The 20,099-nt window shown below is 42.6% G+C and overlaps 1 protein-coding gene across 1 annotated transcript in view; it reads left to right on the forward strand.

Moving 5' to 3' along the window:
- LOC115093343 (adenylate cyclase type 10-like) overlaps window positions 1–20,099 on the forward strand; it is a gene marked incomplete in the record, with an annotated part of 787,628 nt that overhangs the window by 339,583 nt on the left and 427,946 nt on the right. Inside the window, 1 exon segment of the mRNA XM_029604970.1 lies at window positions 10,718–10,923. Coding sequence (XP_029460830.1) covers window positions 10,718–10,923 — 206 coding nt within the window.

The raw sequence follows: 20,099 nt of genomic DNA on the forward strand, positions 1-20,099 counted from the left end.
CTTCGGCTGCCTTCAACCCTACGCATCCACAATGTGTTTCATGTGTCCCTCTTAAAACCTGTAGTGTACTCCCGTTTCCATCGCATCACTCAAGATGAGGTACCCGCTTCAACACCTGCAGATCCGGTGTACCAGGTACATGAGGTGAAGGATGTGCGCTTCCATAGTCGGCGCTGGGAGTACTTACTTGCCTGGGAGGGTTGTGGTCCGGAGGAAGATTCGTGGGAACTGGCACGGAATATTCTTGACAAGTCTCTGCTGACCCAATATCACCTGGACAATCCTGGAAAACCTGGTCCTCTTAGGAGGGGGCGTAAAAGGGGGGGGTACTGTTGCAATTCCGGTCACTGGGGCAGTGACCGGGCCCTTACCTCCTTCTGAGGCGCTGCGATTCGCCGGTCCCCGAGCCTCTCGAGCCGCGTGGCAGCGGCTGAAAACTGCCGGTTCCTGGGCCTCCCAAGCCGCATGGCAGCGGCGTCTCCACGAGGGAGACGCCGCCGAAGACTCCGCCCCCTTGGAGTGCCACGCGCGCGCGTGAGGACCGCCGTTTTATTGGTGCAGCCCTGGATGTCAGAGTCCGCCTCCTGATGACGTCAGACGCCAGTAAGGGGGATTTAAACGGAGTCCGGGGATTCTATCTTTCCTAGCAACGAGGTCACTTTCTGAAGTGCCAGCTGCCTCCTGTCGGTTCCTGATTCCTGCCTGCCTGCCTTGTATTCTGCTTGCTTAATCGTTGGTTCCTGTTTGCCGCCTGCCTTGATTCCAGCTCGTGACTTTGACTTTGCCAGTTTGCCGCCTGCCCTGATTTCTGCCTGTGACTCCGACCCTGCTTGACTGCCGCCCGCCTCGACTCCGGTCCGTGACTCCATCTCCGCTGCCAGCCTTCAGTCCTGACTCAGCTCCGTGACTTCACTTTGCCTGTTTGCAGCCAGTCCTGACTCCGGTTCACACTCTTCCTGGGTTCATCAGTACTTCGCCTAAGTCCCAGCGCTCTGGGTCCCTACGGGCTCCTCCTGGGGGGACCTCGGACTTCCAGGGTGAAGACGCCTAAGCCCTAGCGGCCCGGGTTCCTACAGCTCCTCTAGAGGAATCACGGGTTTCCAGGTGAAGCTCGTCAGCCCAGTGTGTGTTCTGCCTCCCGGTCGTCCTTCCTGGCCGGCCGTCCCAAGGATCCACTTCCCGGATTGGATAGTCGTAACAGTAAGTTAATATATTTATTTGCTGGCTCTGTATGCCTATGAAAAGATTAGCCGTGAATTTTCCACTGGTGGCCCAGCCTTACAGCTGGATGTGTTTGCTGACTGATCCCTGCTTTTAGCTCTACTTTTTGAATTGTTTTAATTGAATTTCAGGAATGGAGAAATTTTCTATCAAATATTATAATTAATTTTTTAGTTTAATTGAAAGTTTATTTATGTTGATTTTGTAAACTACTTGGATCAATCTCTGAACTGGGAAGTCAGCCTGAAATAATTAATAAATAAATATAGAGGGCAGGGCTATTTTGATGGAGTATTATAAAGGGGATAATTCTTTGGTTCATCATAAGGCAGAGTAAGGTAGGTGAGATTTTTGTGGAATAATGAGTGTGGGGCACAGTTAATTTTATTTATTTATTTAAGATTTTTATCTACCGACATTCGTAGGTACATCATGCCGGTTACATGGAATAGGGCAGGGGCCTCAGTGGATCTACGGAAGTATAGGCTTTACAAGATATATGATAGACACAGCATTAACAATAAAGAATTAACCATAAATGCAAAGTTAACAGTAAATAAAAATTACATGGAGCAGGGCAGGGGACTCAGTGTATTAGAGGGAATAAAGGGCTTACAAGATATATGGTACATAAGAACATGCCATACTGGGTCAGACCAAAGGTCCATCAAGCCCAGCATCCTGTTTCCAACAGTGGCCAATCCAGGCCATAAGAACCTGGCAAGTACCCAAAAACTAAGTCTATTCCATGTGACCGTTGCTAGTAATAGCAGTGGCTATTTTCTAAGTCAACTTAATTAATAGCAGATAATTGACTTCTTGTCCAAGAACTTATCCAATCCTTTTTTAAACACAGCTATACTAACTGCACTAACCACATCCTCTGGCAACAAATTCCAGAGTTTAATTGTGCGTTGAGTAAAAAAGAACTTTCTCCGATTAGTTTTAAATGTGCCCCATGCTAACTTCATGGAGTGCCCCCTAGTCTTTCTACTATCCGAAAGAGTAAATAACCGATTCACATCTACCCGTTCTAGACCTCTCATGATTTTAAACATCTCTATCATATCCCCCCTAAGCCGTCTCTTCTCCAAGCTGAAAAGTCCTAACCTCTTTAGTCTTTCCTCATAGGTGAGCTGTTCCATTCCCTTTATCCTTTTGGTTGCCCTTCTCTATACCTTCTCCATCGCAATTATATCTTTTTTGAGATGCGGCGACCAGAATTGTACACAGTATTCAAGGTGCGGTCTCACCATGAAGCGATACAGAGGCATTATGACATTTTCTGTTTTATTAACCATTCCCTTTCTATTAATTCCCAAAATTCTGTTTGCTTTTTTGACTGCCGCAGCACACTGAACCGATGATTTCAATGTGTTATCCACTATGACGCCTAGATCTCTTTCTTGGGTTGTAGCATCTAATATGGAACCTAACATTGTATAACAATAGCATTTGTTATTTTTCCCTATATGCTTCACCTTGCATAGAAACATAGAAACATAGAAATGACGGCAGAAGAAGACCAATCTGTCCATCCAGTCTGCCCAGCAAGCTTCACACTTCTTTTTTCTCATACTTATCTGTTTCTCTTGGCTCTTAGTAACCTTATGTTCTAATTCCCTTTCACCCCCACTATTAATGTAGAGAGCAGTGATGGAGCTGCTTCCAAGTGAAATATTAAGTTTGATTAATTGTTTAAGCGGCAGCATAGCTCTCTGCCATGAAGCAGAGGGCAATGCTGGATATGTGTGAAGTATTAGTTTTTCTTCTCCCCTGTCGCTGAAGCAGGGAGCTATGCTGGATATGCATTGAAAGTGAAGTATGGCTTGAAAGTCACATTAACTATCATCAAATATTGAAAAGCCTAATAATTGGTAATACCTATAGCCCATGAACCCATCCCTGTTTTTTTTCTTTTTTTCTTTTTTTGTTTTTTTTTAATTGGGAGATGGCTGCCCTCCATCCTTCCGCTCCGTGAAGGTGGACACCTACCACTGGCCACTGGCATCCCGCTCCGTGAATGCCTCTGTGGCTACTGCCGCTCCGTGCAGTGTTTTGCTACCTGCTCTTTATACGCGTCCTCTGGACCTGATGGATCCACAATGTTTACTTCAACGGCATCGGAGAAAGACTGATACATCACGAATTTCCAGCATAGCTCTCTGCTTCAACGGCAGGGGAAAAGAAAAACTGATACTTCACGCATATCCAGCATAACTTCAACGGCAGGGGAGAAGAAAAAAGGATTCACACTCACAAAGCGGGGAGTAGCTGGCTTGTCACGGCGGTTACTACCCCAAACCAAATGTGCCTGATACTTCACTTTCGATGCATATCCAGCATAGCTCTCTGCTTCAACGGCAGGGGAGAAGAAAAAAACTGATACCTCACGCATATCCAGCATAGCTCCCTGCTTCAACGGCAGGGGAGAAGATAAACAACCAATAAGGGCTGTATAACATAATCTGGGTAAAAACAAATAAGCATGGGTGTAGCTTGCTTATTGCGGCGGTTACTACTCCTACTACCTCTAACTAATCAAGCTAGATATTTCACTTGGATGCAGCTCCTCCACCGCTCTCTACATTAATGGCGGGGGTGGAAGGGAATTAGAACCAAGAGCTAAGAGAAACAGATAAGTATGGGAGAAGAAATGAGGGAAGCTTGCTGGGCAGACTGGATGGGCCATTTGGTCTTCTTCTGCCGTCATTTCTATGTTTCTATGTTTCTATGTTTCTATGTTTATCCCATGCCCCTTTGAAGTGCTTCACAGTTTTGGACTTCACCACTTCCTCCGGAAGGGCATTCCAGGCATCCACCACTCTCTCCGTGAAGAAATACTTCCTGACATTGGTTCTTAGTCTTCCTCCTTGGAGCCTCAGCTCATGACCTCTGGTTCTGCTGATTTTTTTCTGTCGGAAAAGGTTTGTCGTTGTCTTTGGATCGTTAAAGTTTTTCAAGTATCTGAAAGTTTGAATCATATCACCCCTGCTCCTCCTTTCCTCCAGGGTGTACATATTTAGATTCTTCAATCTCTCCTCGTATGTCAACCAATGAAGACCCTCCACCTTCCTGGTCGCCCTTCTCTATACTGCTTCCATCTTGTCCTTGTCTCTTTGTAGATACGGTCTCCAGAATTGAACACAGTACTCCAGGTGAGGCCTCACCAAGGACCTGTACAAGGGAATAATCACTTCCCTTTTCTTACTCGATATTCCTCTCTCTATGCATCCCAGCATTCTTCTGGCTTTTGCTAACGCCTTGTCGCATCATTAGACACTATCACCCCAAGGTCTCTCTCCTGCTCCGTGCACATCAGCCTTTCCCCCCCCCCCCCCATCGAATACAGTTCATTCGGATTTCCACTCCCCATATGCATGACTTTGCACTTCTTGGCATTGAATCTCAGCTGCCTTATCGTCGACCACTCTTCCAGCTTCCTTAAATCCTGTCTCATTCTCTCCATTCCTTCCGGCTTGTCCACTCTGTTGCAGATCTTAGTGTCGTCCGCAAAAAGACAAACCTTACCTTCTATCCCGTCCGCAATGTCGCTCACAAAGATATTGAACAGGACCGGTCCCAACACCGATCCTTGCGGTACACCACTTAAAACCGCTCTCTCTTCAGATAAAGTTCCATTTACCATCACGCATTGTCTTCTGTCCGTCAACCAGTTTGCAATCCAGGTCACCACTTTGGCACTCACTCCTAAGCTTCTTGTTTTATTCACCAGTCTCCTGTGCGGAACCATATCAAAAGCTTTGCTGAAATCCAAGTAGATGACATCTAGCGCTCTTCCTTGATCCAATTCCTTGGTTACCCAGTCGAAAAAGTCAATCAGATTTGTCTGACAGGATCTTCCCCTGGTGAATCCATGCTTCCTCTGGTCCATCAATTCTCCGGACTGTAGATAGTTCACTATTCTCTCTTTCAACAGTGACTCCATTACTTTTCCCACCACCGAAGTGAGGCTAACCGGTCTGTAGTTACCAGCCTCTTCTCTGTTCCCACTCTTGTGAAGCGGGACCACCACCGCTCTTCTCCAATCATTCGGCACCACTCCCGTTTCTAGGGATCTATTGAACAGGTCACACAGCGGACCCGCCAGCACATCTCTGAGCTCCCTCAGAATCCTTGGATGAATCCCATCAGGCCCCATGGCTTTGTCCACTTTCAGATTCTTTAGCTCTTCCCATACATTTTCTTTTTTTTTTTTTTAATTCTTTATTTTAATTTTCTTCATTAATTATAACAGGCAAAATAATTCTTAATACAAAGTATCAATTATTATCAAGTTACATCTTAACATTTTTTACCCCTATAATCAAGTACAGCAATATCTTTAAGAAATTAATAAACTGTTGGATATAAATCCATATGAGCGAAAAGGGAAGTATATATTATAGAAATCAGTTAAACAAGGCATCTAGAGATATCTAACATACCAACAAAATCATATCTCTGCTCTCAAACATTTTCTGCACTTTGGGGATGTGAGTCAAGGAATGCCTGGAGTGCCACTACTTCAAAGAAGACATACTTCTGGTCTTTATACCACACTTCGCATTTACACGGGTATCTCAAAAAGAATCTGGCTCCCCTTGCGAGTATGCCAGATTTCAATTTGAGAAACTCCTGTCTCCTTATTTGTGTGGCCCTTGTCAGATCTGGATAAATCCAGATCTGTTGGCCATGAAAATCTATTGCGTAAAAATAAACTCAAGATTGTGTCTCTTTCTTGAGGAAACATAAAGGAGACAAACAGAGTTTCTCTTGACGTTATTACTGAATCTAAAGTTATTTCCAAAACATCAGATAAATCAATAGATTGCCCTGGCTGCTTTATTCTTTCAGTAGATTTTTTTAGAATATAATAAATCTTTGCCAGTGCAGGAATAGCCTGCTCTGGTATTTTCAATATATGTAGAAGATATTCTCTAAACATATCCTTGGGTGATATCATTCTTAAATATCGAAAATTCAATATTCTTATGTTTGAATATCTTAAATTATTTTCCATTAATTCCAGTTTTTTCATATTTAAGGTTTCACTTTTCACAAATTATGTTGTACCATTTCTATCTTATTCAATCGTTGTTCTTGCAATTCCAATTTATCCTGATGTGCTAGAGTTATTCTTTCTACTTCTACTACTTTTTTCTGAACATCTACATGGGTATTAGTCAACTTTAATATTGCCACCTCAAGTGACTTAATTGCAGCCCAGATCACCTCCATTGTTATCACTGCAGGTTGTGGTATTAAACTTATACTCTCCACAGGTTTTCCCTTCTCTTCACCCCCTGCATCAATGTTCCCCGTCCCCAATCCTTCTTCAGATGATTTCATAATAGGAGTTTCAGCAACACCAGATTCTTGTAGGACTGCTGGAGGAGTAGGGGCATTGGGATCCCCGGGGCTTAACGAGATGGCTTCGGCCAAAGATGCAGACTCTCGCTCCAAGTCCACCTCTAATGTGGCCCTGTCCACCGGGTTATCTGTTGTTGTAGATAGGAAGAAGGATGGAATATGGGATTGTACTTGGCCCGGTACTGGGGAGGATGTTAAAACCTCCCTTATACAGGCCTTCCTTTTAGTATGCGGCATGCCAATTGTAAATCCAAAAAAAACCCGCTTCTCCTATACGTTATCTCTATTGTTTCCTTAAGGGGGAGTAAGAGAGAGAGGAGCTGGTTGAGAGGGGAGAAGGAAGCCCGGCTCCTGTCCTGGACATTTCATCTGTTTCTTCGGCCTGCTAGCGTGGTTGCTTCGTTTCCTTCCCGCTGTTGCGCCACTGACGTCATCGAGGGGCGGGACCGGTAAGGCTAAAACCGGCCCCCCCCCTGCGGCGCGCAGACAACGCCAGTGCGCTGCCAAAGCCGCGCGCGCAGCTTAGTTTCTTACAAGCACATGTTGGAAAATTGTTTTGCCTTTGAATTATACTTTTGGAAACCTACAAACGTGAGTAAAAATTTGGATTAAGCTCTCTCTCTTGGCCTTAATAAATAAACTGTTCCCATACATTTTCTACTGTATGGGAACTGAATGTAAAATGATTTTCATCTAAAATCTGCTAAAAAATCTGCTAAAAATCTAAATTCATCTAAATTCATCTAAATAAATGCTAAATTCATCTAAAATCTGCTAAAAAAAATCTGCTAAAAAAACCAAATCTAAATGCTTGTGATCCCAATAACTTCCGCCCAATTTCCAACCTCCCATTCATAGCCAAAATCATGGAAAAATTGGTAAACACCCAACTATCCAACTACTTAGAGGACCACAGTATTCTGTCCCCAAACCAATATGGTTTTCGCAAAGCTGCAAGCACCGAAACCCTACTACTCTCTCTCACGGACTTCCTCATTTCTGGAATTGATAAAGGCCAAACATTTTTACTAATCCTCCTTGACTTCTCGGCGGCCTTCGACACCGTCAATCACGCCCTACTTCTAAAACAACTGGCAAACATTGGATTGACAGGTGCTACACTAAACTGGTTCAAAACATTCCTAGAAAACAGAGGATATAGAGTCAAAATTCACAATAAAGAATCCCAATACCACCCTTCTAACAGAGGGGTGCCGCAAGGTTCATCACTTTCACCCACGCTCTTTAATGTCTACCTGTTACCACTATGTCAACTTCTTACAAAATTAAACCTGAAACACTTCCTTTTCGCAGACGACGTACAGATCGTGATTCCCATAAAAGAAACAATCTCAAAAACAATGGAACACTGGGACAGTTGCTTATTAGAAATTAAACTTCTCCTCACCAGCCTAAACCTCGTACTTAACGCTTCAAAAACGGAATTCCTGCTCATATCACCGGAAAACAATAACACACTTCCAAAACCAACCGCACTCCTTCAAACTACCCATGTAAGAGATCTAGGAGCTATCTTAGACAATCGTCTCAACCTTAAAACATTCATAAACCAAACCACCAAAGATTGCTTCTACAAATTACATATTCTGAAAAGAATCAAACCACTTTTCCACGCTATGGACTTTAGAACAATCTTGCAAGCAATAATTTTTTCCAAACTAGATTATTGCAACTCATTACTATTAGGCCTCCCAGCTTCTTATACCAAACCCCTACAAATGGTTCAGAATTCCGCAGCCAGAGTCCTTACAAATTCCAGGAAAATGGACCACATCTCCCCTATCCTCCAAAAACTCCATTGGCTACCAATCCACTATAGAATCATGTACAAATCCATCAACATCATATACAAGACCATCAACCAACACACGCAACTCGATCTACAAATACCATTTAAAAAATACACTTCCGCCAGACCTATCAGGGAATACTACAAAGAGTCACTCCAAATTCCAAATGCCAAAACCTATCAACATAAATCCTTGAGTCTCAGAGCCTTCTCTACAGCAGGTCCAGTTCTGTGGAACTCTATACCACCTGATCTGAGACAGGAGCCATGCGCTCTAACATTTAGGAAAAGACTAAAAACTTGGCTTTTCAAAGAAGCATTTCCAAGCCTTGAATAAAACGCACTCATCAACACAAACTCCTATGTAATATCTGGATCCAAATAAGAATCCACCTATCACAAACTTACACTCATTATTATCTTTTGAGTTTTTATCATATCATCACCATGCACTACTGTGTCATATTTATTCTCTTGGTTATTTATATTACCGCTTATATTTATGTACCGGCACATTCATTCAAATAGGCTTATTTATTTACTCTGCTACACTATTACTCTAATTGTATGAAATGTAAATATTGCATTGTTTAACCTCTCCCCTCTTCCAGTTCCAAGTTAATTTTCCCTGTTTTATTGTAACTTTCTCACACCTTTTAATTGATTCTCTGTATTTCAAGTTCACAGTTGTATTGGAAATATTTATTACGTTACGCTATACTTTACACACATTGTTATTTGTAAACCGGGTTGATGTGATGCCTATCATGAAACTCGGTATAACAAAAATAATAAATAAATAAATAAATAAATAAATCTATTCCACTTCCCTCCAGCTTCTTGTGTAGAAATGGTCCTTCTCCAGGGTCCTTTTTAGTGAACACAGAGCTGAAGTATTCGTTTAATATTTCTGCCATTTCTTCGTCTCTCTCCACACATTGATCATTTCCACCTTTCAATTTCACTATACCACTATGGACTTTTCTCTTTTCGCTGATGTATCTGAAAAATGTTTTGTCACCATTTTTTATCTCCTTGGCAATCCTCTCTTCCGCTTGACTTTTTGCCAACTTGATTAATTTCTTTGTCTCCCTCAGTTGATACAAATATTCTTCTTTGTGTTCCTCCCTTTGGGATCTTTTATATGTCTTGAATGCTGTTCTTTTAGCTTTAATTTTGTCAGCCACCTCCTTTGAGAACCAGATAGGTTTCAATTTTCTTTTGCTTTTCTTTACATTTCTAACATATAGAGCAGTTGCCTTGGTGATTGCTCCTTTTAGATTGGTCCACTGTTGATCCACATCTCTCTCGTTCTCCCAGCCTTTTAGTTCTTCCTCCAGGTACTTCCCCATTTCCTCAAAGTTCGTGTTTTTGAACTGTAAAACTCGGGTCTTTGTGGTTCTTTTCCCTATTCTTTTAGTGATATGAAACCATACCGTTTGATGATCACTGGTGCTGAGGTGGGCGCCCACCTGGACATCGGAGACATTATCTCCATTAGTGAGCACTAAGTCGAGTATATTTCCTTCTCTCGTGGGTTCCAATACCATTTGTTTGAACAAAGTTACTTGCATGACATCCACTATCGCTCTACTATTTTTAGATTCTGCAGATGGGATTTTCCAGTCTACATCCGGCATATTAAAGTCACCAACGATCACCACTTCTCCCTTCTTACCTATCTTATGGATGTCTTCAACCAGGTCTCTGTCCAGCTCTTCCTTTTGGTTCGGGGGCCTGTAAACCACTCCAATATAAATGCACGCTCCGTCATCTTTTTTTAGGTCGACCCATAGTGCTTCTTCTTTGCCCCAACTTCCTTGCAGCTCAGATGTTTGGATATTGTTTCTGACATAAAGAGCCACACCTCCCCCTTTTCTATCCACTCTGTCCTTCCTTAACAAGTTATCCACATTAAATTTCAACTGCCATTAAACCATGTCTTTCTATATGTTCTGTGATTTTGATGTTTAGAACACTTTCCACTCTTTTTCCTGGCACTGAACTCAGGCTAACCGGTGTGTAGTTTCCCGGATCGCCCCTGGAACCCTTTTTAAATATTGGGGTTACATTAGCTATCCTCCAGTCCTCAGGTACAATGGATGCAGCAATTAACAATAATGAATTAACCAATAATGCAATGTTAACAGTAAACAAAAATTACATGAAGCAGGGCAGTGGTTAAGGGTAAGCTTGTTTAAATAGCAGATTTGCTGCCCAACACCTGGCACAGCTGTGCCAGGTGTTGGGCATCAGTATTTGATGCTGCTAATTAGTTCTGGATACTGAGAGCTCTTTCCTCTTTCTACTTAGGTTATTAATAGAGCGAAGCTATGGAATCCCCTACTACTGTGAAGAGCTTCTCAAGAGCCTGTATTTTAATAATCTCATTCAGCTGCTGCCTCTGCCAGATGACAATGAAGACGACTTGGATGCCCTCTTTATGAAGCCACAGAACTTCCTGAAGAGATTCAGCGGCCAGAGCGAATGGAAGAAGCGTGCTACTGAAAGCCATAAATGTATGTGGTCCGTTCAGGTCCGCTGCTCCTCACATTTCCTCACACTACAAATCCTCCTGAGAATCTTTTCCTCTGTCTTTCATAGCCAGTCTTGCTCAGTTTTGAGCCAAGTGTCCGGAGGACACCTTTCAGGTCAGCAATACTCAAAGGTATATTGTAAGCTCTTTAGGTAAGGACAGCTCTATAAATAATATTGCAGTTGATTCACCCATAATCCAAATAATATTGGACATTTGAGCCGCCTCCTGCTCTGATGCCAGGAGAGATAGAAAGAGACTACTTGATCTATCTGGTCTCCCATGGTGTTTTCTCTCCCTCCCACTGCCACTAAAGTCTCTTTGTATCTGTACCATGTCTATCCGCTTCCATTTCATGCTATGAAGGCAGGGTTTACACTCAGTCCCAGGACTAAATCCTCACATAGTCTTAATAGTCTTGGGCATGGATTCTCCTATGCAGGAGAGGATAGACCTCCAGGGCCCAAGATGCAAGGGCAAACCTTTATATTGGACATGTACTCAGTCTCAGGGAGCTCACCTTTCAAAACTGTCTGCATTATATCTTTAATCTGCTTAAGTGGGCCCCCGTATTTTATAAACTGTGTGCTAGAAGTGCTGGGGGGGGCCAGGATAAAGTGCTGGACGTGTCGGCGAGCATGTGCACACATGTATTCTCTGAGGTGGAGTACATGCATCCTTTACAACCTATAGGCCTCCACATACAGCTCAGGGTTATTAAATACACATGTTATATCAATTTGCATTTCAGTTTATTATTTGATTATCACATTTCATACCAAAGTAAATCAAAGTATTGTACAATAAAATGTTAACAGTAACCAACATAATTGGTTAAGCTCAGGTAAAACACAATAAATTAATAAGATAAATATGAAACAGAATGTTGTTTTTGTGGCATTGTGGGACCCTTGGTCATAATGGAGATGACTCCACCCACGGGGAGGGGCCCCGTGGGAAACCACTGCAATAGGCTGAACTCAGATAGCAGACACAATATGGATAGAGTCTTTATTGTACTGCTGTAGATAGATGGTAAAGCAGGAAGGTAAGGCACTGATCCCAGAAGTGCCAGTACGTTCAACAGGCTCAGATGTGAAGTCTCACCCAGATGTTTCACGTTGGCGGAAGCCCACAGTGCGGGTAACGTCGCAGCTGGTGGGTGGAACTGGAGCACCAGATCGTAGAGGTACTCACAGGAATGATAGTGTCTTCCTGATGGTGGAAAGTTGGGACCGAAGGTCCGTGGTGCAGGATATAATGGGTGGTAGGCCCTCGAGGAGCGAGTACCCGATGGTCCGATATCCTGAAATGTAGAAGAGAGAGAAAGACCCCTGAGGAGCAGTTGTCTAGTTAGAGAGGACCCCGAAGGGTAGATGGAAGCGAGAGACCCCCGAGGAGCGGGTATCTTCAGCTTCTACTGGAGCGAGGCTCTTGGAGAAAAGCAGCATAAGAACATAAGAACATAAGAAAATGCCATACTGGGTCAGACCAAGGGTCCATCAAGCCCAGCATCCTGTTTCCAACAGTGGCCAATCCAGGCCATAAGAACCTGGCAAGTACCCAAAAACTAAGTCTATTCCATGTAACCATTGCTAATGGCAGTGGCTATTCTCTAAGTGAACTTAATAGCAGGTAATGGACTTCTCTTCCAAGAACTTATCCAATCCTTTTTTAAACACAGCTATACTAACTGCACGAACCACATTCTCTGGCAACAAATTCCAGAGTTTAATTGTGCGTTGAGTAAAAAAGAACTTTCTCCGATTAGTTTTAAATGTGCCCCATGCTAACTTCATGGAGTGCCCCATAGTCTTTCTACTATCCGAAAGAGTAAATAACCGATTCACATCTACCCGTTCTAGACCTCTCATGATTTTAAACACCTCTATCATATCCCCCCTCAGTCGTCTCTTCTCCAAGCTGAAAAGTCCTAACCTCTTTAGTCTTTCCTCATAGGGGAGTTGTTCCATTCCCCTTATCATTTTGGTAGCCCTTCTCTGTACCTTCTCCATCACAATTATATCTTTTTTGAGATGCGGTGACCAGAATTGTACACAGTATTCAAGGTGCGGTCTCACCATGGAGCGATACAGAGGCATTATGACATTTTCCGTTTTATTCACCATTCCCTTTCTAATAATTCCCAACATTCTGTTTGCTTTTTTGACTGCCGCAGCACACTGTACCGACGATTTCAATGTGTTATCCACTATGACACCTAGATCTCTTTCTTGGGTTGTAGCACCTAATATGGAACCCAACATTGTGTAATTATAGCATGGGTTATTTTTCCCTATATGCATCACCTTGCAGTTATCCACATTAAATTTCATCTGCCATTTGGATGCCCAATTTTCCAGTCTCACAAGGTCTTCCTGCAATTTATCACAATCTGCTTGTGATTTAACTACTCTGAACAATTTTGTGTCATCTGTAAATTTGATTATCTCACTCGTCGTATTTCTTTCCAGATCATTTATAAATATATTGAAATGTAAGGGTCCCAATACAGATCCCTGAGGCACTCCACTGTCTATTCCCTTCCACTGAGAAAATTGCCCATTTAATCCTACTCTCTGTTTCCTGTCTTTTAGCCAGTTTGCAATCCACGAAAGGACATCGCCACCTATCCCATGACTTTTGACTTTTCCTAGAAGCCTCTCATGAGGAACTTTGTCAAACGCCTTCTGAAAATCCAAGTATACTATATCTACCGGTTCACCTTTATCCACATGTTTATTAACTCCTTCAAAAAAGTGAAGCAGATTTGTGAGGCAGGACTTGCCCTGGGTAAAGCCATGCTGACTTTGTTCCATTAAACCATGTCTTTCTATATGTTCTGTGATTTTGATGTTTAGAACACTTTCCACTATTTTTCCTGGCACTGAAGTCAGGCTAACCGGTGTGTAGTTTCCCGGATCGCCCCTGGAGCCCTTTTTAAATATTGGGGTTACATTTGCTATCCTCCAGTCTTCAGGTACAATGGATGATTTTAATGATAGGTTACAAATTTTTACTAATAGGTCTGAAATTTCATTTTTTAGTTCCTTCAGAACTCTGGGGTGTATACCATCCGGTCCAGGTGATTTACTACTCTTCAGTTTGTCAATCAGGCCTACCACATCTTCTAGGTTCACCGTGATTTGATTCAGTCCATCTGAATCATTACCCATGAAAACCTTCTCCATTACGGGTACCTCCCCAACATCCTCTTCAGTAAACACCGAAGCAAAGAAATCATTTAATCTTTCCGCGATGGCCTTATCTTCTCTAAGTGCCCCTTTAACCCCTCGATCATCTAACGGTCCAACTGAGTCCCTCACAGGCTTTCTGCTTCGGATATATTTTAAAAAGTTTTTACTGTGAGTTTTTGCCTCTACAGCCAACTTCTTTTCAAATTCTCTCTTAGCCTGTCTTATCAATGTCTTACATTTAACTTGCCAATGTTATGCTTTATCCTATTTTCTTCTGTTGGATCCTTCTTCCAATTTTTGAATGAAGATCTTTTGGCTAAAATAGCTTCTTTCACCTCCCCTTTTAACCATGCCGGTAATCGTTTTGCCTTCTTTCCACCTTTCTTAATGTGTGGAATACATCTGGACTGTGCTTCTAGAATGGTATTTTTTAACAATGACCATGCCTCTTGGACATTTTTTACTTTTGTAGCTGCTCCTTTCAGTTTTTTTCTAACAATTTTTCTCATTTTATCAAAGTTTCCCTTTTGAAAGTTTAGCACGAGAGCCTTGGATTTGCACACTGTTCCTTTTCCAGTCATTAAATCAAATTTTATCATATTTCATTTATTAAAATTTATTAATCGCCTAACACTTAACAAGGGCTAGGCGATATACAAGGGTATATACATAATAAAAACAAAATAAAATACAAACAACAGATTTCAGCTTCACAGAAACCAAGCCGCAAAATACCAAATATTAATGGTACATTTACTATTTTAGACATAAGAGCATATTCCAAAAATTGAATATTCAATTAATAAATCGTCATATATCTTTTAATAAGCAGATTAAGAACATTCATGCAGCCTCATTTATCATTGAACGTACGATGAAGCAGATATTCCTTAAATGCCGTTTTAAATTTTTTAACATCTTCTAAAGATCTGAGGTCAAAAGGAAGAAGGTTCCATTGAATGCCGCAATGGAGAAAGAAGTCTCCCTAGTACAGATTAAACGGGCATGGCGAATTGAGGGAATCTCTAGCAAATTAAATTGTGAAGATCTCAAACATCTAACTGGATTATAAATCCGTAACAGTACATTAAACCAAAAGGTAGAATCTGACGCACGAAGCTTGTACACTAACATGCCTGTTTTGAACACTATACGTTCATTCACTGGTAACCAGTTAAGTCTACATAGGGTTGGCGAGATCTTTTCAACGCGCTTTGTGTGAGAAACCAGCCTGGCAGCTGAGTTTAGCAAAAGTTGTACTGATTGAATTAAACACTTCGGTAAACCAATATATAACCCATTACAGTAGTCAATGTGCGGAAAAATAATGGCACGAACAACCATCAAAAACTCTTTGTCATACAACAAATGACGAAGGCCTCTTAACAGCCGAAGTTTAAAGAAGCCTGTTTTAATCAGCAATTTTATTTGAGGTTTAAAAGATAAGGTAGAGTCAATCATGATGCCTAGACTCTTGATAGGTTTAGTAAGAGAAAATAAAAAATTGTCTATTGAGATAGTGTCCTGTAAAGCAGGGGTCCCCAACCACCGGTCCGCAGACTGGGACTGGGCCGTGGGAATTTTTTGCCGGTCCGCGGCGCCGCCAAGCACCAGCAGGTGTGTCTCGCGCTCTCGGTCTCTCCCGCTGCCGTTGCCGCCGGGCTGTCAGCACGTTGAAGCCCAGTGGGAACGGCAGCGGTGCTAAAAGAAGCTGTGCACCCGCGGCTGGCCTTTTCTTCTTCCCGCGCCTGCCCTCCCGTGACCCAGAACAGGAAGTGATACGCGGTACGCGAGAAGGAGAAAGAGCCGAGCCGCGTGGAAAAGTAGCAGCGGCGGCTGCAGCATCGGTCCCCGAGCAGTTGAAGCAGCCGGTAATTGAGAAAGGAGTCAGCAGCATGAGCGTCCCGTGGCCAATGGGATTCTTCTTTCTTGGCCTGCGGGGGCTGCTGCAGCTCCCATTTGTGCTCCGGGGGGGAGGAGGAAGTGAGTGAGAGAAAGAGAGAGAAGCAGCCGGCCAGCCTGTGTGTGATTGACTGGTCAGGGAGCTGATGTGTGTGTGTATGTGAGAGACAATGAAAGTGATTGCTCAGGGAGATGACTGATGTGTATGTGAGAGTGTGAGACATTAGTCAGGGAGGTGACTGATTTTTGTGTGTGTGAGAGAGAGAAAAGGCATGGAAGTGAGAAATGTGGGTATGTGAGAAAGCATGGGAGTAAGAAGCCGGTTGGGGGGGGGGGGGATGGATGTGTGTGAAAGAAAGCATGGGAGTGAGAAACCTGGGTGAGTGTGCATGCATGAGAGAGAGAGACTGCTTGGTAAGGTGACGGTGTGTGTGAGAGAAAAAGACTGGTGTGTGTGAATGTGAGAGAATGTGATTCAGGGAATGAGAAGCCTGTGCATGTGGAGAGTGAGCATGGAAATGAGAGAGAGACTGGTGTGTGTGTAACAGAGAGAAAGTGATTGTGGGAATGAGAAGCCTGTGCATGTGAAGAGAGTGAGCATGGGAGTGAGAAACCTGGGTGTCTGTGAGACACAGCATGGGAGGGAGAAGCCTGTATATCTGAAAGAGAACATGGGAGTGAGAGACTGGTGAGTGTGTGTGTGTGTGAGAGAGAGAGAAAGAAAGTGATTATGGGAATGAAGCCTGTGCATGTGGAGAGAACAAGCATGGGAGTGAGAGACTGGTGAGTGAGTGAGTGTGTGTGTGTGTGTGTGTGTGTGTGAGTGAGAGAGAGAGAGAGACAGAGAAAGTGATTATGAGAGTGAGAAGCCCATATATGTAAGTAGAACACGGGAGTGGGAAGCCTGTGTGTGTGTGTATGGCATGAGAGAAACTATTCAGGAAGGTGACTGGTGTGTGTGTGTGCCAAAGACTGTTTGGGAGATGATTGGTGTGTGAGAGACAGAAACTGGTCATGGGGGCATGACTGGTATGGTGTGTGTGTGAGAGACATGGGCACTAAGGAAGAGGACCATAAGTATAGAGCTTAGCTTCTACTGCTGCTTCTGGTGTGTGCCACGGCCTGCAGGGAAGGGGAGTAGGAGAGCTGCTGGAGGGGGTAAGTAAAGGTGGCTTTTTAAGTTTATTTTTCTTGACTGCCATTTTAATTGTGTGATGTCTGCTTTTTTGAAATATTTTATTGGTGTTTGGAGAATGTTTAATAGATTTTATGAGTTTTTAATTGTTGGATGTTATTCTGTTCATAGCTGTTTTGAAACATTTATTCTGCTTATTAGTATAGTTTTACAATTATTTCTGTGTGTGGATCTATAGCTGCTTGCTAGTTCTGTTTTTAGGACCTGATTTAATATTTGTAGTGTTGCCTTTTCATAGATAGGGTTGCTCCTGTTTGAGTGTATTCCATAATTCAGGTGTAACTGTGTGCGGATTAGTTTATGTGCATTACTACAGATCCTGGGAGTATGTTAGGTTGGTTCTGTGTCTGTTACCGAGATGAGATATTTTGCTAGCATGTAAGCGTTTGTATCGGTCTTATTTGTTGTGTTTTCTCAAGAGGACATGCATTGGTGGTAAACTGCTGTCTTTTCATAAGTAGGGCTATTGAGCCTGGAAGTAGAAGGAGTTTGAGTTGCTGTTACTGAGATGTCACCAGAACCAGAATATCTTTTTTGTAGGGTGAGTTGTATGGGGAATGTCATAATTCTGCTTTACATCCATTACTGTGGATCAGGGGGTTTCCCGTGGATACAAACTGTACTTTTACATCTAGCCCCATGACGATCATGGGTCAGTGTGCCATGCATGTGAGAACCTATGGTGAGTTGAGTCACATTCACATTATAAATGTCATAATTAAATGATAAGTGTGCACTAAAATCCAACCCCCTCCATAACCCCGCCCCCATATGACCAAAGCCCCGCCCCTACCCCGCCCTTCCGGGCCATGGAAAAATGGTCTTGCTCGAAGCCGGTCCCTGGTGCAAAAAAGGTTGGGGACCACTGCTGTAAAGGTTCGGAATGAGGTCGATGAATTAACAACATTGTGGTCTTACCAGTATTTAGCAACAACTTATTGTGCTTCAACCATCGCTTAATAGTATCCAAATACAAGGATAAAGAATTCACTGTTTCCTGCCATGAATTCTGAACTTTTATATAAAACTGAATGTCATCAGCATAGATCTTATACCCATCTGAGATGGTAGCTAGCAATTTGGTAATGGGGGCGAGATATATATTAAACAACATTGCCGAAAGGGCTGAACCCTGTGGCACCCCAACCTTTACCTGCTGAGACAAAGAACAAGAGTTATTAAATCGAATGACTTGAGAACGCTCAGACAGGTAACTCTCAAACCAATCAAGTACTGTTCCTGAAATACCACATTCCCGAAGACGAAAAAGTAAAATTTGATGATCGATGGAATCAAAAGCAGAGGTGATGTCAAGTGAAACTAAAAGAAACTGTTGACCATTATCAAGACTCCGTTTGATAGAGTCAACCATTGAGATCAGGAGTAATTCAGTACTAAGACCACGGCGAAAGCCGAATTGATGAGGGCTCAAAATTTCATTCTTCTCTAAGAAATCCGTTAATTGCTTTAAAACGATCCCTTCAATTACCTTTGCAATAAGGGGGAGTGATGAAATAGGTCTATAATTTAAAGGATTACTGGCATCTAATGTAGATTTTTTAAGCAATGGTTTGACCAGTGCAGATTTAAGAACAGTAGGCATAACCCCAAGACTTAGTGAGGCGTTAACAATGTCAGTGATCACTATTGCCAAGTGACCCCACCACCGTTACCTCTCTCACCAAGTCCTGTGCTCCACTGAGAATTAGATCTAAAATTGCTCCCTCTCTCGTCGGTTCCTGAACCAATTGCTCCATAAAGCTATCATTTAGTCCATCCAGGAACATTATCTCTCTAGCATGACCCGATGATACATTTACCCAGTCTATATTGGGGTAATTGAAGTCTACCACAATACAAAAACAGTTAATAATTAAAGTGCAACGAACTACACTTGTCTCTCAAAAAGACGTCGCAAAAACCAAAAATTTTTTTAAATTTTTTGTGCATGAAATTTATCTGAAACTGTGGACCATCATACCACCCTTGGTTGATTTAGGCAGTTAGCTCCGTTTTACAACCACAACGGGTCACATTTAATCATCGGTCCAGTAATGTCCTTCACTACTTTATTAAATTTTTCTTTTTCATCTTATTTTTGTTCATTTATAATAAAATCTTGTTGATGCTATTAAAGTATATTTGAAGCGGAATTTTCTTACTTGGGTGGAGCGCCACAGCGTTTCCAAACCTTTGTCTTCAGTGTATTTTTTACTTGTGCGGAGCGCCACCGCGCTTCCGAAACTTATCTTCAATGCTGCCGTCTCTTGTTAGCAGAGAATGAGATGAACTTCCGAATGAGGGTGCTCATACATCTACGAGCTCCTATAGTCCGACGTACGTTTCGCAATTTGTGCTGCTTCAGGGACTATGTTCTAGTCAGGAAGCTGTAAAATTTGAACTTGACAAGGTGCAAGATTAATTCCCGCCAACATAACTTCAATGCTTAAATGCCTGAATGTTTGCTTCCGTCTAATTCATGCGGTGTTTAATGCCTATAACAATGACAATAAATATGATACCACATATGTTTTTTTGCACACACACTTTTTAAACATAAGATATGCACTTTCCCAATGGATTACAAGAATGACAGTCTCCTCTTACCGCACTCAATGGCTTGTTCCTCTTACCGGCATTCTGCTGAATTGCCGCGAGATCTGCCATGATTTTATAAGATCACCCTGCTCCTCCGGTGTGTTTGATTCAACAGGTGTGTGGATTCACATAAAGTGAATCCACTCTATTTCTTTGTTGAGGCCACCGGGGGTCACTGTGTCTAATTGGTAAATCCAGCGTTGTTCGCATTGTTGCAGTTTTTTCACTCGATCTCCCTTCCTCCAATGTGAATGGATAACTTCCAAG

This window comes from Rhinatrema bivittatum, chromosome 6 (genome assembly GCF_901001135.1).
Source record: "Rhinatrema bivittatum chromosome 6, aRhiBiv1.1, whole genome shotgun sequence".
NCBI classification, from domain to species: Eukaryota; Metazoa; Chordata; class Amphibia; order Gymnophiona; family Rhinatrematidae; genus Rhinatrema; species Rhinatrema bivittatum.